At 42.3% G+C, this 23,756-nt stretch overlaps 1 protein-coding gene across 1 annotated transcript in view; it reads right to left on the bottom strand.

Moving 5' to 3' along the window:
• LOC134211870 (protein Wnt-5) overlaps window positions 1-23,756 on the bottom strand; it is a 114,077-nt gene that overhangs the window by 53,376 nt on the left and 36,945 nt on the right. The window contains exons 2-3 of the mRNA XM_062689225.1: window positions 2,501-4,277; window positions 2,125-2,209 (exon numbers count right to left, since the gene is read on the bottom strand). Of these exons, the coding sequence (XP_062545209.1) occupies window positions 2,125-2,209; window positions 2,501-4,277 (1,862 nt within the window). The remainder of the gene's footprint in view (window positions 1-2,124; window positions 2,210-2,500; window positions 4,278-23,756) is intronic.

Raw genomic sequence — 23,756 nt, 5'->3', positions numbered from 1 at the left:
TCTTTCGCCTTATAGCGGGCAGGAGCACCCATTTTAAGAAGGCGTTACTCCTCCCTTCACATTATATCGGGCGGACGCGTTTCTTAAAGAAGGCATTATCAACTCCTGTCGTCTTATACCGGGCAGATGGATCCATTCAAAGGAGGCATTACCCCTCCCTTCGCCTTATACCGAGAAGACGCGTTCTTTTAAAGAAGACATTATCAGATCCTTTCGCCTTATACGGGTTCGGGTTCGGGTTTGAAAAATAGGTAAAATATCGGGTTCGGGTCGGGTACGGGTTTGTGAGATAAAACCGATCCGGTCCGATTATTATTATTTTATTCAGTTTTGTTAATTGTGAGGCTAGTTCGTTATGTGGGCTTCCATTTTTTTTCGATTTAAAAATTAAACCGAAAATGTCTAGTTTGAATTTTCGGACAAGACTTTAGTGCGGGCTTAAATTGTGTCGGGTTTGGGTCGAGTACAGGTTTACGAATGCAAACATTCTCGGGTACGGGTCGGGTTCGGGTTTGATCAAAAAATTATTCCGGGTTCGGGTCGGTCCGGGGTTGAAGGAAATTTACAAATCTCTAGGGCAAACGCATCCATTCAAAGTAGGCATTATCTTTTCCCTTTACCGGGCCGATGCGTTAATTCATAGAAGGGACTACCTCCTTTCTTTTCTTTATGCTACGTTTAGACAAGGCAAATGAATTGAGCAAGTCGCTTGAATCGAACGCGAACTGAACGTGTAAATACCTTAATTCAATTAACTTGAACGAAAAGAAAGTTGAACGTGTTCAACTTTTGGCAAGTCAGTTGAATTCAACTGAGTTGTTCAATTCACTTGCCCTGTCAAAACGTAGCATTATACCGAGCAAACGTGTCCATTTCAAGAAGGTATTGTCCCCTCACTTTGCGTTATAACGACCGGTTGCGGTTATTTAAAGAAGGCTTCTTTCATTGCATTAATTCACAATCCAAAAGAATATAACCCAGATTGAATGTAATTAAGCTGAAATCCATAACTATTTCAATGATAATTATTCTGATTGAATTCTGCCAAATGGCATTCCGCGGAATGATTTTCGGAGAAAAGGTACATTCCGCGAAATGTCTTTCGAAAAAAAGGTGCATTCCGCGAAACGTGTTTCGGAAAGTTGATAGGAATGTCGTACCGCGAAAACAAATTCCGCGAAGTGTTTTTCGGCGAAATAGTATACAACCAATCTCATGTTATACGAATGCAAAAAATGAAAACTTGGCTTAAAAAACATTTTATTTACTGCTACTAAGTAACAGGCAGCTTTTTATAACAATTCTATATTTAGAATCATACTTGCTAGCAATGAGAATTTGATTTGCAAAGAGATTGAGTTATATGATTAACGAAATTATCTAATAGGAAAATTGGAAAGGGCCAGGGATCAAACCCTTAATCTCCTGCTTATGAGGCAGAAGCAGTGACACAAGGCCACCAAGCACCCTTCATTAAATTTAATTTGAACATACATTTTATTGAAACATTATTGATAATTGTTTCAATCTATAAAAACAGATAAACGCTTTGCTAGGCCCAACAAGCTACCGAATCATGCAGGTGACGAATGGCCTGAACATTGTCCATACAACGCCAGGAAACATCAAAAAGGCCGTCATTTCACTGTCATATCGTATCGTCTAAAAAATGTTGACTTCAATATCAAGTCTGTTGATACAGGATTCTTTGGAATCAGTCGACCAGTTAGGTATGTTTTAAAGAAGGCAGTTCAAAGCAGAGGAAAAATATTCAAACATTTTTAATAACATATTCATCGCTTTCTTCTGGAGGCTCAACACACAAACATATCACACATTATGTCACAGTTCAAGGACACTTTCTTTGACCGCAAGAAACAGGGAAAATAAGTAAGGAAATCATCTCCCGACACACATTCAGATGAATGGACCGTGATTTGAGTGGCGTCCTAAGACAGAGAGACCATCAGCAGTAGCAGGTAAGAGGTAGCTTAGGCCCATTGGCGGTCTGTATAATACTCGAGCAAAGAATGTAGTGTGGGAACCACAAAGGCGGCACGACGAAAAGGAAACCTGATAGGATAGACCGCGTCACGGTGTGTTGATGGTAGTAAGTCTACAAACCTATATTTGAAACGGGTCCAAAAACGGTGTCGTCCTCTATAGTGCTGCAGTTCCATCGGCGGTGCTTGAACTGGTGCTTGCATTCCTGAAATAATACGTTACAATTAGTAATTTTCTACTACGTCATACAAGAAGAAACAAATTTGATATGAAGCAAAAATTGTTTCATGATTTTTTTTCCACTCAAATCGTTTCAACCAACAAATGAGAAACAGAAAGTATGGTTATTTTGCTTGCCACATCAGTTGAATGAAGACAATATATTGAATAAAGCGGTTTCAATTTTCAAGGACGAAATTTAATATGTCATTTAGAAAAAAAAGGCCATACTGAGTTTACAAATAAATGAGAAATATAGAACTATTTGATCCCTTACCTGGATGGCGGCTCTCGCTCCGCGGCTTATTGCTGGCATGACACTGGTATGTTGAGCACACAGCTTCTGTTGCCCTCCACTCAAGCCGGTCACTTTGTGGCATAGGTCCGGGTTTATGTTGATTATATCTTTTTCACTGTGATTGCCACCATTATTATCGTTGCTATCAATTGAAAAAACTGTGGTATTTTTAACACTAACACTATTGCTACCTAGACCGGTTATGGCACTTACACTGGATCCGTTAATTGATCCGTATATTGGAACTATTGTACTATCTTTGGCGTAGGCATGTTCCAGCTGAGTTCGCAGAGCTTTGTTCGTGGCCCGGTCGGCCCGGCGGAAGCGCGAAAGTTTTCGACTGGTGGCGGTCATTGCAGGAGAAGGCGCAACAGTCGACGAGCTGGATGTTAATTGCTGCAACATAAATGCTTTCTGCTGGAGCCTTTGAAGCCGTTTAGCACCTTTTCTGCCGGCTTTGGTCTTGTTTGAGCTTTGGCTCGGTACACCGTGGATATCTTGAACCGGATTGGAGTTAATTGGTTGTTCGGATGGCTTTTTATTTTTCCGATTTCGCTTCTTGCCGTTTCCTCGTACGTTGCTGGAGCCACGTGTAGGGGCATTATCAAATTCAGCATCTTTGGCGGCACTGACTGTTTGTACCGTGCTAGACGCCAATGCCGTCAGTGTGGTTTTGTTGTTGCGTCCGAGTTTCCGTGCTGGCGGTAGTATTGTGGCCGACAGTGGAGATTTATTACTTATCTCCTCTGCTGTCCCTTCTCTGCTGAGACTGCTGCCCTGATGGACGGGCGGCGTTGGTTTTTTATTCTTGATACTCTCTCCGTCATTTCCTTTGATCTCTTTCTTTCTGTCGCTATTGTGGCCGTAATTATCGTTATTATTCTCTTCATCTGCCATGGAATCCGGAGTTTGGTCATTTTGTAAGAAAACCTGTGGCACTATTGTAATTTTTTCCATTTTGAACATGTCGTCTTTATTATCGGACAATATATCATGAGAGTTCTGCAGGATTTGCTTTGGCATATTGATCGTCGGACGAAGTCGTGTAAACTTCTCAGGAAACGTCTTAACCACATTTTGATCTTCCTTGATTTGTAGTACTGGCATTTGATGAAAAGGAGGGCGGAAAGTTGTAGTTGTTGCAGGGTCAGTTGTCGTGGCCGGTACTGCAGTGATTGTTGACGACTCCGTCCCATTCTTTTGTAACGAAGGAAAAACCACAAATTTGCTCTGAAAGTTCTTATCGGACTGTGTCAGGTTTTGCAGCATCAAAATATGACGCTTTAGATCGTCAATATTGGTCGATGATCCATGAAATATGGACGATGTTTTTTCCTTTTCATTTGAAGAAGTCTTCAATGCCAACGGTATGATGTACTTCCTTTCTTTTTTGCTGCTATCATCAGATATCATATGTTCGCTAAAGGTTTTCCTTTCTATGTCTATGTCGTTCGAATAGCCATGCTCTGTCGTTATTTCGAAATGATTCACAAACGATGGTGGTGTTGTGGTCAGAAATGTAATCGTCATGTTGCTAGGAAGCGTATTGACCACACCAGTCGATGGAGAACCAGAAAGAAGCTGTCTCTTGCCATCATCCTTTCGTCCGTTATCCACTGGACGTATAAAGTGGTCCAAATTTTGTACACTTTTCAGTTTGTGTCGTATTTCTGTGAGGTTCAATGATATGCTGTTATTTGAGAGCACCTCGAACTCCGACCGGAACTGGATGAAAGGCGACTTCAGTCCGAGGCATCTGGGGAAGAAACGAAGATAAAATAGAATGCATTAAGCTCATTAACTTTTGCCTTTTGCTGTTCTCGTTTATACGTCTGCTTGCTGTCACACATATGCGAGCACAAATGTTGATACATTATCACAGAATTATGCAGTGATTTGTCTTGATTATACGGTTTGCTTCTCTTATTTTGATCCGTGCAACAACCCACACATGGTGCCGCTCTAGGTTTCAGTTTCATGTCATCATCAAATTGTACAAATATTCAGGCCCCTGTTGTTCCCATTGACCGAGCAGCAGTACTGTTTTGTTTCAAACACGAGTCACCGATCGGACAAAGTGGATTTAATTTGCGTAGTACACGAAATCATGCATAAATTATCTTTCAGAGCGAAGAATGATTAACTTGGACAGAAGCTTTGAATGTTTGCCCGAAGTTTTGCATTGCAATAGAAATGACGAGAAAAAGAATTGGTTATTGCTTGTGGGAAATTTTCAATTTGTCTTACTTTCTGAAAATCGGTCAGAAGTCTTTCAAATTACAAAGTAATTGTTGCCTAGTTTTTTTTGCTTTTCTTGTAAAACAAGGTTTCTTTCCTCTTGTCAGTAAAGTTCTGAAAGGCTGCAAGAAATACGAAAAAATATTCCGTCCGAGCACGCGGCTTCTCTAATGGATTAATGTAAGTTGACATACACGCAAAGTGGAGCGCGCTTTTTCCTGGACGAGTGAATAGGGGTAGCTTGATGTTGTTACAATAAATTAGTATAATTGATTAAATGGTTTTCGCCGCCACTTGAATGGCATACAAAAGAAATGCAGCTCATGGGGAAAGATTTCTATTCTATTTGATGCGACAGGTTAGTTTTGATCAGAAGAGACTGTGCACAATGCATCATGTATGTCTGTGTAGTAAAAGATTTGTTTTTTATTTGTCTCATACCAAAATTTGTGCAAGATTTGGGTTTATACGGAATTGCTAGATTTTTTGTGAACTTTTTACAATATTTTTAATACAGTTCTACATAATAACATCACAGAAACTGTTTAATGTTTTGGTATATTGAATTTTGAAAAATTTTGTGGAATATTTTAATTATTTATCATCAGACTAAGGCCGGAGTGGCCTGTGCTGCACATAAAAGACTTCTCCATTCAGCTCGGTTCATGGCTGCACTTCGCCAACCACGCAGTCTGCGGAGGGTCCGCAAGTCGTCCTCCACCTGATCGATCCACCTTGCCCGCTGTGCACCTCGCCTTCTTGTTCCTGTCGGATCGTTGCCGAGAACCATTTTCACCGGATTACTGTCCGACATTCTGGCTACGTGCCCGGCCCACCGCAGTCTTCCGATTTTCGCGGTGTGAACGATGGATGGTTCTCCCAACAGCTGATGCAACTCGTGGTTCATTCGCCTCCTCCACGTACCGTCCGCCATCTGCACCCCACCATAGATGGTACGCAACACTTTCCTTTCGAAAACTCCCAGTACGCGTTGGTCCTCCACGAGCATCGTCCAGGTCTCGTGTCCGTAGAGAACTACCGGTCTTATAAGCGTTTTGTAGATAGTCAGTTTGGTACGGCGGCGAACTCTATTCGATCGGAGCGTCTTGTGGAGTCCAAAGTACGTACGATTTCCAGCCACTATGCGTCTCCGAATTTCTCTGCTGGTATCGTTATCGGCGGTCACCAGTGAGCCCAAGTACACGAATTCTTCAACCACCTCGATTTAGTCACCACCGATAGAAACTCGTGGTGGGTGGCTCACATTGACCTCTCTTGAGCCTCTTCCTATCATGTACTTCGTCTCGACGTGTTGATGACTAGTCCAATCCGTTTAGCTTCGCTTTTCAGTCTGATGTAGGCTTCCTCCATTCTCTCAAAGTTACGTGCCATGATATCAATGTCGTCGGCGAAACCAAATAACTGGACGGACTTTGTGAAAATCGTACCACTCGTGTCAATCCCTGCCCTTCGTATTACTCCCTCCAAAACGATGTTGAATAGCAGACACGAAAGACCATCACCTTGCCGTAACCCTCTACGGGTTTCGAAGGGACTCGAGAATGCCCCTGAAACTCGAACTACGCACATCACCCGATCCATCGTCGCCTTGATCAACCGTATCAGTTTATCCGGAAATCCGTTTTCGTGCATTAGCTGCCATAGCTGGTCCCGATCGATTGTATCATATGCGGCTTTGAAGTCGATAAATAGATGATGTGTAGGCACGTTGTATTCGCGGCATTTCTGCAATACCTGACGTATAGCGAACACCTGGTCTGTGGTAGAGCGTTCACCAATAAATCCCGCCTGGTACTGCCCCACGAACTCTCTTGCAATTGGTGTTAGTCGACGGCATAAAATTTGGGAGAGTACCTTGTAGGCGGCGTTCAGCAATGTGATTGCGCGGTAGTTGCTACAATCCAGTTTATCGCCCTTTTTGTAGATGGGACACACGACACCTTCCATCCACTCCTGCGGCAGAACCTCATCCTCCCAAACCTTGGTAATCACCCAGTGCAGCGCTCTAGCTAGTGCTTCACCACCGTGTTTAAACAGCTCTCCTGGTAGTTGGTCAACTCCAGGGGCTTTGTTGTTTTTCAGTCGGCCGTTCTCCTCCTGGATTTCCTGGAGATTCGGAGCCGGAAGTCGCATGTCCTGCGCGCGTGCTCCTAGGTTCATTACCATACCGCCACCGTTGTCCGCCATATCGCCATTCAGGTGCTCTTCGTAGTGCTGCCGCCACCTTTGGATCACCTCACGCTCGTTCGTAAGAAGGTTCCCGTTTATGTCCTTACACATATCGGGCTGTGGCACGTAGCCCTTACGTGAACGGTTCAACTTCTCATAGAACTTTCGTGCGTTATTAGCGCGGTACAGTTCCCCCGTCTCTTCACGGTCTCGATCTTCCTGCTGGCGCTTTTTCCTCCGGAAAATCGAGTTTTGTCTGTTCCGCGCCCGTTTGTATCGTGCCTCGTTCGCCCTCGTGCGGTGTTGCAGCAATCCCGCCCATGCTGCATTCTTCTCCTCAACTAACTGCTCACATTCGCCGTCATACCAGTCGTTTCTCTGATCCGGAGGCACTGTGCCTAGTGCAGCGGTTGCGGTGCTTCCAATGGCGGATCGAATATCTCTCCAGCCATCTTCAAGAGATGCTGCGCCTAGCTGCTCTTCCGTTGGGAGTGCCACTTCCAGCTGCTGCGCGTAGTCTTGGGCTAGTCTACCGTCTTGTAGCCGCCCAATGTTAAGCCGCGGCGGACGACTCCGACGCGTGTTGATCACCGTCGAGAGTTTTGAGCGCAGACATACTGCGACGAGGTAGTGGTCGGATTCAATATTCGCACTGCGGTAAGTGCGTACGTTCGTGATGTCGGAGAAGAATTTACCGTCGATTAGAACGTGGTCAATTGAGTTTTCCGTTTCATGATTGGGTGATTTCAATGTGGCCTTGTGGATATTCTTACGGGGGAAGAAAGTGCTTCGGACTACCATTCCGCGGGAGGCTGCAAAGTTTATGCATCGTTGGCCGTTGTCGTTCGATACGGTATGCAGACTATCCGGTCCGATGACCGGTCTATACATTTCCTCCCTTCCTACCTGAGCGTTCATGTCACCGATGACGATTTTGACGTCCCGCAGTGGGCATCCATCGTATGTTTGCTCCAGCTGCGCATAGAACGCTTCTTTCTCGTCGTCGGATCTCCCTTCGTGTGGGCACTGCACGTTGATGATGCTATAGTTGAAGAAATGGCCTTTTATCCTCAGCTTGCACATCCTTGCGTTGATTGGCTGCCACCCAATCACGCGTTGGCGCATCTTTCCCAGCACTATGAAGCCGGTTCCCAGCTCGTTGGTGGTGCCACAGCTTTGGTAGAAGGTAGCCGCTCGATGCCCGCTTTTCGACACTTTCTGTCCTGTCCAGCAGATTTCCTGCAGCGCTACGACATCGAAGTTGCGGGGATGTAATTCATCGTAGATTATCCTATCGCAACCTGCGAAGCCTAGCGACTTGCAGTTCCATGTTCCAAGCTTCCAATCGTGATCCTTTATTCGTCGCCTAGGTCCTTGCCGATTATATCGAGTCGCATTATCTCTTATATTGCTCGTAATTATTGGTTTTCCATGCGGCTTATTGGGCCTGCGCAAACCTCGTGTCTCGTCGGAGGGCCGTCGTGTCAGGGCTGTTTAGCATCCCACCTAACACCAGGACTTGGGCTTGTGCGCTTTGAGCGGCACACGGTCGCTCTGGCGGAGCCTACTTGCGGAAACATGCAACTTTTTATAGAGGTTACAGGGCCCACTGTCAAACCCCACCACATCCTAGGCAGGCGCCACAACTCGCAGATGGCTTGGGGAGGGATCGTCAAGCCCTTGGACATAGTCCCTGCTGCCCCCAGTGGAATATGAAATCCTTGGATAGCTGTTTCAAGGGACCATCACAGTTACTTAGAAAATATTGTTTAATAAGGCATAATTTGCTTCTATGAGTCGATATCGAGTCATATAACATCGACTCATGGAGGTTTAACTGGTTCGAAGTAAAAAGTAGATGCATCTACTTGGTTTGATATTGAGCATAAAATATTATATTTATAGAAAAAACAGTTGTCAAAATGACAACATCAGTTTCCTGTTAAAAGATACCCCATGGTGCCCACGACCGAACGATGACTTTTTTTTCCAATATCAAAGGTTAGGGTGTTGCTTACCTGACGAGCCGTTATGGTACGTGTTGTTCACGAGCTTCAGAAAGCGCATCTTGGATGACGCTGAGCTGTTCTTCAATGTCTTCAGATAATGTCGAATGTCTCTGGTAGTCGATGGGACTGCCAGGGCTCGGGATGGTGTAATGGCCTTTCAGCTTATCGTCGCACCATATTACGCAATTTCGATTGAACCCGAGCAGGAGAAATTCACTCAATAATACCTCATTCTGATATTGATACCATACTCTGTTATGAACAACTTAGCCTTGCATAAGAGGTAAAATACCAAAAATAATACCAAAAATTAATATGCACAATACTTTAGGTATAACATACTCTGTTATTACAATACCAAACGCATCACAAATTATTATTCGTTTGGTATTGAAATACCTAAGCATGTTATGCCTAAAGTTCATACTAATTTCTGTTATCGTGGTCGTCGCTCCTGCTCGGGAAGCGAGAGTTGACCCATGATGGGCAATCGTTCGATAGGGGAGGAGCGAAATTTCCAGAATATTTCGGTCGTCGATCGATGAAGAAAGCTCCGGTTTGGATGATTTTTTGTAGAGACCTTCATGTGGATTTCGCACGCTTCGGGCAGGCCTTTGTGGTGGTCCAGTGCTTGTCTCCACAGTTGGCGCACTTGGGGTCCGCTTCATCAACCTCGTGCTCGTGTTCTTCGATTTCGTGGTCACCACCGCGTCGATGCGGTTGCGGTGGCAGTAACGTCTGGAAGCACCGCCTTGTATTTGGTCCACTCGATCACTATGCTGTTGATAGTCTTGATGAGCTTGGATCTTTCAATGTAGTTGCACCGTGCTCCAGGTGGACCAAGTAAAGCTGGTCACGGGGTGTGCTATTCCGATGGATTTTGAAAAAGGTGGAAGGCTTCAGACCCCTGCACCCTAGAGCTTACTTCTGTTCCTTCTCAATCTCGTCGTCGAGACCACGCAACACAGCTTTGAGGAGCCTGTTGCCGGGACATTAGCTTCACACCTTCGACACAGTGATGAGAGGTGCGCTTGAGACAACGTGCGATTAGTTTCCGATGGTCGGTGCACAAAAAAACGGGCGGGCACTTCTCCTTCTGATCGTGTGATTTTTCTTGAAACAGTGGTTGCTGCTGTTTTCTCTTCTTAGTGACTTTCTGTGGAGTGCCGGCGTCCTTGTTTAAATACTTGTTGTTCGAGATAAGCTTTGCACTTTTCTCGTCGCAAGCAGTATGCTTCTGCGTTCTATCTTCCATGACGGGACTGGGCGATAAACACGCCAAAGTGCGAACACGACACACAAGAAGCTTTACTGGTGGCTTATATTTATGCTTAGCCATTCACTTATTTAGCTTACAACTAAACAGATAATACTGAACCAACAATGCGATGCCATAATACCCGGTGCGAGGACGCATCTCTCCATCCTCGGATGTCCCCCACGCTCGCCAAGTCGTTATGTACCTGGTCAGCCCACCTCGCTCGCTGCGGTCCACGATTTATTGTACCTGCTGGATCGGAAGGGAATACAGCAGCTTTGCAGAGTTGCAGTTCGGCATTCTTGCAACATACACTGCCCATCGTACCGTCCCGACTTTAGCTACGTTCTGGATGCTGAGTTCGCCATAGAGCTGGGCGAGCTCATGATTCATCCTTAGCCACCACACACCGTATTCTTGTACTCCGCCAAAGAAAGAAAGAAAGAGTGCTTGCAACTCCGTCTCGAGCATGGTCCAAGTTTCATGTCTATAGATGACCATCAGTCTTATAAGCGTTTTGTGCATGACACATTTGAATCCATTAAAAACTTGGCCATTAAAAACTTGAATAAAGTCAAACATGATATATCAACACGGTATGTGAGGAATGTGCTCAAACATTTGTCGTCCAACATTTTTCCGGAGGGCATGGCGATGAGGCGTTAGAATCGATCGTAGGACAGTCTTAGAGACTTTTGTCCCGATGGAGATGGACTTGTCACCAAAACAAAGTGCTTGGTTGCAGGCAGAGACAGAGGTTGACCTAGTACTGTTGGTACTGAGGGGGTGTGCTATGGGTATGTAGATGAAATTATTGTAGGACTGGTTTGCCATGAAAAGTGTGAGCATGACACTGATGTTTTCCATAACTCACAAAGCGTAGACATTTAAAGTGGCAAACCATTAAGTTTTGAGGACTCTAATCGTTTGGAGAAACTAGATAAATATCGTCCAAAAACGATAAAGTTTGAGTTCTACTACACAACTGATTCTGAAAAATTCAAAAAAATGTTCCCAGAAAATTCAAGTAAGTAGGTACTATGTACTTTTAAAAGCCCGAGCTCGAGATGCTTACTCCCATAAGCAAGCATGCAGTGAATCAATCACATATTCGCTAACTAATCAAGACTATTAGCAAACACTGACACGCTGCCACCCATTGTGCCTTAAATTATGCACTCCATCAAGCGCGAGCCTACGTCATTTTTCATCGTTTCGCTACGTGTGGATTTTATAACATGACAACATCTCCCCTCATTAATACATATTACGGTATTCCGGTTCATAAATTATAGCACCAAGAAGTAAAATCCTTTCCTTCTGTCTGTGACCCACCACAAAGGAAACTAACGCAGTCCCTTGAAGATTGAATGGACACAGAAAGAAAGGCATAGGGTAAGGGAGGTATTTTGGACCACTTTAGGAGATGGACGAACAGTTTTTCGAATAAAAGTTAGATTTTGTAATAATTCTTGGTCAATTCCCTACGCAACTAAAAAGTGGTGAATGTTAGGTAGGATTTGTAGGTAAAAATGTTTGTAAATCCCACCGAAAGAACCAAAATATCATAAATTCAGAAGATATGTAGGATTTAATTTTGGACCACCTGTTTTTATTTTGGACCACCTATTTAACATATTTTGGACCACTCGAATAATTTTGAATTGCTTGCAAAGTTATGTTACTATTAGATTAAATTAGTGATCCTCAGCATTTTTGACGTTTCATCCTTAAAGTATTTGTTTGTTAATACATTTTTATAAGCACTCAAAAGCTTAGAACAATACCAATAGCTAAGGGTATTGAAACTAATCAATTTCAATGCCACTCGGTACAGCATCTTCAAAGCAAAACAAACGTGCGGCCCATGGCCGTAATGTATGCACCTGTTCAATCCTACCCTGCCATATTTTTTATGTAGTTTACCGATCTGTTCGATTTGCGTCCTTGATAGTAGTGGATTGCTCGGTTCTTCCTTGCTCCTTGCGTATTATTTTTCCAAACGAAACATAATCGTAGAACACGGAACTCTGTTCCATTGGCAAGCAGCACGGACGGAAAGCTCTAGCAAAGATTGTTTTTTGTCATGGAGCTTTCTTAACTATTTTCGTATGGAAATAACGAAAACAGTTACATGTTGGTTTATTAGACATTTTTCAAGGACTTACATCAATGAACGGTCATTTATAAATTCGGTATAAACGGTAATTTATGAATGGTTTGATACTAGAGAAATAAATGATTGGTAAAAACAAAAGTTTTTATTATTATTGTTTTCATTTAGGAGGCTTTCAGCTCTTGGCTGGCTCACCTCTGGTAGCAAAAAGGCAAAAGTTCAAGAGATCTAGAACTTAAAAAGAAGATATGTCGAAAATATGTTCGATTCAATGAAAAATAAACCTATTTTGGACATGCCTTAGAATACTGTTTTTAAACTTGGAATGTTTTGCTCCAGGTCTGAAACTGCTTCAATTAGGTTCTAATAGGTCAACAACATCATTCACATGTTTTAAATCTATGTACAAATAAACTAACAGCTTTTGAAAGTTGAATTCCATTTTACAATGTCGTCTTGGTTTTGGTCTAATCTAGTCGGAATAGGTAAATACGTGAAAATATTCTTAATAATTGCAATATTTTATAAGAAACAAATGTAGGAAATACCTTATGGATAGTTTCTTTTTACAATAAAATTAAAATATTGCATGTTTTATTTAGTTTTGTGTGATATAAATGCAAAATTCAGCTAGGTGGTCCAAAATATGAGCCCGGTCCAAAATACAGCCGTTACCCTATATTCAATGGCGAATGATTGAGACCGCGTCGTCGAGCACGAGGAAGGAGAATAATAAATATATTCTTGGAATTAACGCCATTTCAACACTACGCTTCAGCTACCAGCAGCGCGGTGTATCCTCGTCGTGCTGGAGCTGGTTCTACCAGAAGTAATCGCAGACGAACTGGCTCGCTGCCACCACGCAAAAGACTATGTGACCAAGACATGTTCAAACAAAATTAATCACACCCGATTAAAGATAAACGAACAAATCACATTTTATAGATTCTTAAGTATCCCGATATACTTTGCCCTGCTAATATAAGTATCGAGTTTCAACTTCTTGACTTTATAAATTTACAATAACATGATATTTTTGCTTCTTCGTATTACCCACTGACTTTGATTTTGGTCACACAGCGAGATGTTTTGCATTTCAAATGGTCAAAAGTAGATTGACTGTAATGGAATAGAAAATCGCTTAGTCGATTGGATTATTAGTGCAGCTTCAAGAGCTTAGAGGGGTAAGATCGGTTCTTCATAAATTGGATAGCGGTATACAGCTGCAATCGTTTTATCACACAGTGCACATCTATTTAGTTTTGAATCGGTATAGAAATAGTTAACGCGGAGTGAATGTAATTTGTTTTGAATTATCATCGTGGTCCAGATGCCAGCTGAGGCATTCCATGGTCAGACAACATTCTACCAAATCATCAACTTCGTAACTAATGTATATGAGGGTGTCTCTAAGACGGGGTGGACTCTAATTGAGAAAGAGATAATCAAATTCCAAGACATTTGTTTGTGATTCTGGGAGGAAAAGATTATATTCTATGCCTCGTAATCATTGAATAAGTTCTCGGATTATTTTGATTCTATATCATTTAGTGCAACATTTAAAAAACGAAAAAGCAAATAGATTAGTTGAGGTTAGTTGATCTTGCTTGACTTTAAATTATACAAGTAAGAATACTTTGAATGTAGAGGAAAGTGAGTATAATATATCTTAATATATCATCTTAATATATTTTACAGATTCCCAATCTATGAAGTAATTTCCCGGATTTCAAATTTCATGCAAGCATAATTTGGACATTTAAGCAGTTCATGAGGTATCACGACAATATTTCTTGGTAAAATTTGATTTCAGTTCATTTTTAAGCAGTTCCAACCAGCCAAAAAAATAAATATACTGTTAAACAATAAATATATTGTTTTACGACTTGCATATTTTCCATGAAGACTCAATCCTCAAGTCCCATTGCAAATGAAAAGTCCAATAAAACAGAGGTATTTCATGATTCGAAGGAAGGTGTCGGATTTACCCCAATTGAGAACATTATAACACTGCGCTACATGTGGGTGTTTATAATAAGAAAAGTTAACTATTTTTCCACAACATACGCAAAACATGTTCAGTTATGGATCAGATGTGAATTAAATACTGAAAATCAACAAATTATTGTTGAACAAGCTTATATACCGATACCAAAATTTTAGATTACTCATGTCTTTAATGGTTATCAATTTTTAATTTTGACTGATATGCGTCTCCGATAGTTACAAAATTAAGAGAATTACAAGAGATCGTTAGGGGCCTTCCTTAGCCGTGCGGTAAGATGCGCGGCTACAAAGCATTACCATGCTGAAGGTTGCTGGGTTCGATTCCCGGTCCGGTTTAGGAAATTTCGGGTTGGAAATTTTCTCGGCTTCCCTGGGCATAACAGTATTATCGTGTTAGCCTCATGATATACGAATGCAAAAAGGGTAACTTGGCTTAGAAACCTTGCAGTTAATAACTGTGGAAGTACCGAATAAGCTGCGAGGCGGCAATGTCTCAGTGGGGGATGTAATGCCAATGAGAAGAAGAAGAAGCAGAAGACAAGAAATCGTAGTGGTGTCGGTTTTACTCACAATTCCCCTATAATGTTTAAAACCTATGTTTAAAATAAGAATAAACGTAAATTATTATATTGTACTATAATTACGTACCGTTGAATGATTAATTGGAAGAACTTTTCAAGTTTCAAGATATTTAACATATTTTTCCATGCTTAACATCTCTCGTTTTTTTGTTGCTATTTTCCCATTCAAAATGCCACAGCATTCCAGTGTGCACCGTGAGCTGAAAAGACTGCCTGGAGGTTAATGGAGTCAGTAGGGATTGGTTCGCTTCTTACGATACGATAATGTACACAAACTTTTATTGTAAACAAGGTAACCCTAGCGAAGCGGTTTTTATTCGAATATAATTTACTTGGGCCGCGTGTAGCCGGCTAATAAACTTTGCGCTATATGATGGGGCTTTTATAGAGTCGTGCGGTACGGCGGTGGCCTGCTCAAACTGGTGGGTAGTGATTGAAGTGGCAAAATTACTTAATCTTACTTTGCCTCAATTCATCGGAGGTGTGGAACCACCAGTTGCTTGTGAGGCATAATGGTGGGCGAGTGTCGTATTATACAAATCCATCCGATGCGATGGTTACTTGACTTTGAATTGTGTCAAACTTGAGTAGGGTAACCGTACCCTTAGCGGAGATAGCAATAATAATGGATGTAGTGGGGATTTCAATAACATTTTCTATAATGTTGTCGACTGGAATTGTAGTTGTCTTATGAAAGTGGCTTTCTGAGTCTGAGGATAATCAAAACGGCTAAACTTTGAAATTACCCACCAGTGGGTTATTTCAAAATGTAGACAGACTGAGAAAGTCACATTCATAAAACATTTTCACAAACAAACAAATTCATTTTCATTTTCTATAATTATGCACTGCGTTGGTTACAATGAATACGTCACATTTTTTCAGTTATGCGCTCGTCTTGAATATTACCATACATTAATTACCATATGGTCGGGTTTCAGCCAAATCACACCAAGTCCCAACGATGATCGCAAATCCTATCGGATATCCCTCAACGCCATTACTGAGGATATCATACTGCTAATGCATGCTTGAATTAAGGGGAAATGTTCCGATCTCCATCTCACTGTACATATACCCATCTCATCGCTAATCAAAGAAATACGGCACCAAATTCGTCGCTTCTTTTTTCAACATGCGTGCTCACTGCTGAAAAAAATCACAAAAATAATAAACAAACCAAATTTCTTTCCATTGCTTTGTTTTTGATGGGATGGAAATAGGAGCTATGAGATGAAGTGTCGAACCGTTCCCCTATATGGAACGATTTCCGTTGTCCTTGTACGAACAAAATATCACAACTCGCAGTCAAAAAGCCGCTTGGTGTGGTTTGGCTGAACCCCGACCATATGATTTTTTCTTAAATAATTCTGGATTTTAAGGAACATGTAGCATAGGCTTTGGTAGTAAGTTGAAGCCATACGATTAAATATTCGATCGAAAAATAAACCGCATTCTGTTTATGCTATTGAGCCGAATAAGTCCTAAAATTTTATTCGCAAAATTAGTGTATACCATGTTATATAAAATCATGTTTTTCCTAAACAGAGGCGCGGCCACGTTCCTGGACGTGGGTAGGACAAAAACTGGATTTTCAAATCCAGTTTCGAATACTTATACTTTTTTCGGACATTCTCAAATAAGTTATAAACTCCCTATGATTATTAAGTCAATCATTACATTTCTAGTGTTTATAGAACATTTGCAAAAAAAAACCTTTATAAAATATTTAATGGTTTCAAGCAATTTCACTAATTTCTTGGAATTCGATCCATTTTAAATCTTCAGAAACGTTGCTACGATCTACCATTAAAGCTTATGATAGTCCAATATTCTTTAAGGGTGTTTAGTACTTTTACGGGTTTTCAGAAATTTCAAGAATAATAATACTACGAATTTCAGACTTTTTTCTTTTTAACTTCTAAGATTTCATGCAAACGTAGGTATATTTGTAATTCCTACAGATTCCAATAAACTATTGGAAGCTTTCAGAGTTCTTCTTCTCATAGGCTTGCTACCAGACATCCGGATATGCTACCATCATCATAAACTGCTTCATATTTCTGCGATTGTTCTCTCATATCCTTGTTTAGTTTCTCAACTTTTGGATATGATCTCGGCAGTCTAGTGACTACCGCTTCTAGAAAGTCTGACAAAGACTACATTACATAATGTGGCATAGACTACATCACTTTTCTAAGCGAATCATCGATCTATACTTCTGTTCATCTACCTTACCGAGTTAACGAAATATCCTTTCCGTGGTATTATAGGGATGCAGAAGTTTTCTCGGTCTCTAGTAGCAACAATAACTACACAGTTTTTACACCAGTTTTGACAAGAGAGGGCTGCGAAATGGTGAGTTGACATCCGGGAAGGGGCGCCTAACATAGCTCTGGTCCTCACAAGTTCCAATACTCACGCTTCCACGGGTCTTCCGATGACAATTGACCGCCAGCTAAGGGTTGCGTACTTAGCTGGTAGTGCAGCCTGGGCACTGTTGTCCTTCTGACATCAGCTAGAGTGAGAGGGTGCGTCCTGTGGGGTCTGCTTAGGATGTGGTGGGGTTCGACAGTGGGCTCTGTTGAACTTCTATAAAAAGCTGCATGTGTCCCCAAGCAGGCCCTATCAAAGCGACCGTGTGCCGCTCAAAGCGCACTAGCCTAGTCCTGGTGTTGGGTAGGACTTTAAACAAATTTGACCCGACTGATCGAGCGTCTGTCCACCAAGGAGGTGCGGCTCCAACAGCGTCTGTTCTGGCATCCAGCGGCTGAGTATGAAATGCTATTCCCCGGAAGCTATACCTAAGATGGCAGCCCCATCCCGGTGGATAGGGAACCTTGGGCCAACAACCTACTGTTCCCGAAACATCAATTTGTTCGAGAATCCGATAATGAAAGAATACGGACTGATTTTACGGCGACGACTCTTAGCGCGAAACAACGGACACGAATAGGAACATGGAACGTTTTAACCCTAGCCCAGCAGGGTAAATTGGCACAACTTGCCAATGAGGCACGCCGCATGAAGCTTGAGATCCTGGGACTGAGTGAAGTCCGTTGGCCAAACTTTGGAGAACACATAACGCCGTCAGGACAAGTTCTGCTATACTCTGGTTTACGAGGTGAACACGCTCCCCGGCAACGCGGAGTTGGCTTCCTACTAAGCGCTCAGGCACACTCTGCGCTTATGAAGTGGGAACCTATAAGTGAAAGGATAATCGTTGCCAGATTTAGAACACGGGTCCGAAACCTTACTATAATCCAATGTTATGCGCCAACCGATGCTGCCGATCTGCAAGACAAAGAGAACTTTTACAGTCAACTCAATGCCGTCGTAGATAGAATTCCGAAGGGTGATATCAAGATCTGTTTGGGCGACTTCAATGCGAAGATCGGATCCGACAACTCGAACCATGAGCGCATTATGGGACGCCATGGTCTCGGAGAAATGAGCGAAAACGGAGAGCTGTTCGCAGAATTTTGTGGTAATAACGACATGGTGATCGGAGATCGCTCTTCCCTCATCGACCGGTTCACAAGGTCACGTGGGTCTCCCGTGACGGCTTTACAGAAAATCAAATCGACCACATCTGCATCAGCCGAAAATGGAAACGGAGCCTTCTTGATGTACGGAATAAACGTAGTGCCGATATCGCGTCTGATCATCACCTCCTCATCGGCGAAATACGCCTGCGCATTGCGCGGATTCGTCGGCAGGAGGAAAGAGTTGGACGACGATTCAACACACGCCGACTGGAAGATGCCACGGTGAAACGGTCCTTCGTTGAAGAACTGGAGACGCGTGCTGCAGATATTCCGGAAGGTGGCAGCGTGGAAGACCAATGGACCGCCATCAAGAATGCCTTCATCGCCACCAGCGAGAACAATCTGGGTGAACTACGCACCCAGAGAAAACAATGGACCACCGATGAAACCTGGAGGAAGATAGAGGAGCGAAGAGAAGCCAAAGCCGCGATAGCCAAAGTTTTAGTCCCACAACGATACGCGGCTCTTGAGAAGGAAGTAAAACGCTCATGTCGACGGGACAAGCGAGCGTGGGCAGACTCTCTGGCCGACGAAGGAGAGAGAGCCGCCGCAACCGGGGACATTCGCCTCCTCTACGATATCTCACGACGCTTAAGCGGGGCGAAGATGAATGCAACGATGCCTGTGAAAGACGCGAATGATCAGTTATTGACCGACCCAACTGACCAGCTGAAACGCTGGTTCGAGCACTTCGAACAACTTTTTCAAGTGCCAGCCAGGCCATCACCACCTCGGCATGATCTGCCTAGGATCCGACGTATAACACGCGTCAATACCGAAGCTCCATCACTGCTAGAGATTCAAACAGCCATCCAAAGCATGAAATCGAATAAAGCCCCAGGGGTCGACCGCATATCAGCCGAGATGCTCAAAGCTGACCCCATGACATCCGCTCAACTACTGCATCGATTATTTCATAATATCTGGGACACCGCAACTTTCCCGGTCGACTGGATGCAAGGTATCTTAGTAAAGGTGCCCAAAAAGGGTGACCTAACTGTATGCGATAACTGGCGAGGCATTATGTTGCTGTGTACCGTTCTCAAAGTTCTGTGCAAAATTATCCTAGCCCGGATTCAGGAGAAGATCGATGCGACTCTCCGGCGGCAGCAAGCCGGATTCCGTGCCGGAAGATCCTGTGTGGACCATATTGTCACGCTCCGCATCATTCTGGAGCAGGTCAACGAATTCCAAGAGTCCCTTTACTTGGTATTCATTGACTACGAAAAAGCTTTCGACCGTCTCAATCACGAGAATATGTGGGGCGCCCTGAGACGCAAGGGAGTTCCTGAGAAAATCATCGGCCTCATCGAAGCACAGTACGAGGCCTTTTCGTGTAGAGTGCTGCACAATGGGGTCCTGTCCGACCCTATCCGGGTCGTAGCTGGTGTGAGGCAAGGATGTATCCTATCACCGTTACTGTTCCTCATCGTAATCGATGAGATTCTGGTAGGTGCGATTGACCGTGAACCAAACCGCGGGCTGTTATGGCAGCCTATAACCATGGAGCATCTAAACGACTTCGAATTGGCTTATGACGTTGCACTCCTCGCGCAACGGCGCTCTGATATGCAGAGTAAGCTCAACGACCTTGCCGAGCGCTCCTCTTCGGCAGGTTTAGTCATCAACGTCAACAAAACCAAATCGTTGGATGTAAACACGGCGACTCCTTCCAGTTTCACAGTAGCCGGGCAACCAGTGGAGAATGTTGAAAGCTTCCAATATCTTGGTAGCCAAATGGCGTCGGACGGCGGTACCAAGATCGACATAGGCGCACGGATCAAGAAAGCAAGGGCTGCCTTTGCGAGTTTAAGAAATATCTGGAAAAACAGGCAGATAAGTGAACGCACCAAAATACGAATTTTCAACTCTAACGTGAAATCTGTGCTGTTATACGCTAGCGAAACATGGTGTGTATCAGTGGAGAACACTCAACGGCTGCAGGTGTTCATTAACAGATGCCTGCGGTACATAATTCGGGCCTGGTGGCCTCACAACTGGATCTCAAACAATGAGCTCCATCGTCGTTGTCACCAGAGGCCGATAGCAACAGAAATTCGGGATCGAAAGTGGGGCTGGGTCGGCCACACTCTACGTAGGGGCGGAAACGAAATCTGTAAACAAGCATTAGACTGGAACCCAGCGGGACATCGCAGCAGAGGCAGACCCAGAGGCTCATGGCGGCGAAGCCTCAATAAAGAAATAAAAGAAGTCGACCGAAATCTAACCTGGCAACAGGTTAAAGCGATAGCCGGGCAACGCTCAGGATGGAGATCTTTCAAGTCGGCCCTTTGCACCACCGGAGGTGTACAGGATCCGTAAGTAAGTAAGTAAGTTTCGACAAGAGAAGTAACTATTGACAAGTACCGTTAGTCTTGGCTAAAGTAAGCTAAGCTATATCCTTGTTTAGAAATTTACCTTTTGATTAATTCACCGTCAGTCTTTCTAAGATTCACTGAGCCTTCCTGAACTAGCAGAAATAATTAGGTACTTCCAGAAAATATTCAACAATTTTATGAAAGAACATAATCTATAAGAAACTTCAAGACTTCCTGGAAAATCTCAATACATCATTGAGCACTTTTTGGAATGGAAAGAATTCTGCATAGACTCTGAGAAGCCTTTCGGAAAAGATTTCTCCTTTACAATCCCAGAACCTTTCACGATTGTCAGTTTAACCTCTGATAAGCTTTCAAGCGGGGCCCTCCTTAGCCGTGCGGTAAGACGCGCGGCTACAAAGCAAGACCATGCTGAGGGTGGCTGGGTTCGATTCCTGGTACCGCTCTAGGCAATTTTCGATTGGAAATTGTCTTGACTTCCCTGGGCATACAAGTATCATCGTGTTAGCCTCATGATATACGAATGCAGAAATGGTAACTTGGCTTAGAAACCTCGCAGTTAATAACTGTGGAAGTGCTTTATGAACACTTAGCTGCGACGCGGCAATGTGGAGGATGTAATGCCAATGAAGAAGAAGAGAAGCTTTCAAGCATCTGATTCTCTTTGAACCGTTTTAATGATAGTTTTTAGATCTATAAATTGAAACGGTATTGATAGCATTAGATCTTTTGGTGATCCACATGGTATGTTCTTACCATAATCATGGGTAGGACAATGCTCCGACTGTCCTACCTAGGTATTTTCATGCGTAGGACATGTCCTACTTGTCCCATCCACTCCCGGCGCCACTGTTCCTAAACAATTGTATCAATAGTGGTCGGTCCCATAACACTAAATGGATAACACTACTACACCAGCACAAGCAATTATTGGAAATTGTTAGTTTCATTTTCTTTTTTTTTGTGTGTCTTTATTAAGGAGACTTTCAGCCCTAGGCTGGCTCGTCTCTGTAGTTTCATTTTCATTACCAAACTCAACGTATTGAAACTGTATATTTTACAGTTTTAAAGGTTTTCAATAAATAAGTCTTTTATGAATTCACTAATATCATCGCTATTGGTATTGTTACCCTAGTATAAAGTTGAAGATGTAATGAATTTGATTTCAATACTTTCTTTTCTCTTCCTGGTCCGGTCTATGAAATTTACGGGTTGGGAATTTTCTCATGTTCTCTGTTAATCGTTTAACCACATGATATATAAAAACTTCGCCGTTAATAACTGTGGGGCACTCCAATTGGGCCATTTAAACATTGCAGTTCAGCGGCTGTGATGTGCATGTGTTATGAACTATGTTTCGGATAACTAAAAGCAAATATGTATGTTTAATCGAAATTGACAATCGATTAAAGCTTGAATAAGAGGATTTTAAAAATGCTATAGGAAAAATCGGAACTTGTATAACGATCCTTATGAAAAATAAAAGTTCAATGCAAATAGTTTGATGAGGGGAAAAAAAGAGTGTATGGCCATTTCAAATTGACAGAGGATACCCGATCGGTTAGTCATTACAAAATTATATCATAATTATATCAGTATGTGTTACAAATAACAATATCTGAAATAATTTTGTTATAAATTCTTTGTCTGATGAAGAAAAAAATCATGATCGTCATGACAAAATTATAACAAAATGTGATATAATTAGGGTAACCAACTTGATTTGAATCCCTACACATTTTGGACCCTCCAGTAGACATTTTCTTGATTTCTAAACTAAAGTCAAAGCCACTGCTAATTTCCCCATTGGCTTCAGGAAAATAATATTGTTCAGCATCTATTTCACTGGTTTCCCTTGCGAAAATAGCGATGTTTAGATGAAAATTCGAGGAAATTAGTTAGTTCAAGAAGGCGAGTGTTACAATGCGTTACGCTCAAAAGTATACATCACTGAAAATCTCAGAACGCACACAATAAGTTTTTGTCGAAATTGTGAATTTAAAACGCAGGAATCTTCTTATTGATGCATGTCAATCGAAAGATAAGATTTTGCTTCGGCTCAATTGACCAGGGTAAATAAGAAATTCGACTTTGAAGAGACTTAATTGGGGGTGTCCAAAATGTGTACATTTGGGGGTCCCAAATATGTTGCACTGTCCAAAACGAAGATTATTTTCATTTCCGAAAATTACAATTCTCAGCGATTCATTAACACTTGATGCCAACTTCAAATTTTTACTTCATGAATGAGACTTTCATCTATAAAATGGTGTGATTCCCACTCCCGCATATATCATTTGATACATATAAGCAGATATCGGTAAGCTAGGGGTTCAAAATGGAACATTTACCCTAATACTAATAGCAATATTTGTATCAAGGCCAGTTATAACTTTGTTCTTTTCAATAATATAATTAGGTATTTCCGCCACTTTTCAAGTAACACATCGAGTTATATTTTTGTTCCATTGAAAACTTATTTAGATTTTTTTTCGGTGATTATTTGGCGATCCAGTCTATATTGTGAATAAAAAACAACTATATGTTTTCTTTCTCCAACGTTTCGATCCGTATTGGATCTTTTTCAAGGATTCGAAAAAGATCCAAAAAGGATCGAAACTTTGGAGAAAGAAAACATATAGTTGTTTTTCATCCACAATATAGACTGAAACGCCAAATAAGGCCGATACAAATATTTAAAAACAATAATGTCTCGCCCCCCCCCCTCGGATTTTTTTGCCCCAAAAAAATATTTTGAGGGGGCAACATAAAAACTTTCGGCAATTTTGAGGGTTTTCAAAACATTCTTTACAAAACCGAGGAGTTTTATTGATTTTCTCCATTTTAATATTTATTTTTTATTGTCCTTTCGAAGACCAGTAGGACATAATTTAAATTAAATATTTGTAACGGCCTAATCACCGAAAAGTAAATTGCTAACAGTCGAGA

Source organism: Armigeres subalbatus, chromosome 2 (genome assembly GCF_024139115.2).
Source record: "Armigeres subalbatus isolate Guangzhou_Male chromosome 2, GZ_Asu_2, whole genome shotgun sequence".
NCBI lineage: Eukaryota > Metazoa > Arthropoda > Insecta > Diptera > Culicidae > Armigeres > Armigeres subalbatus.
Note: the sequence above shows the minus strand (reverse complement) of the source record. Positions and strands in the feature narration are given on the sequence as shown.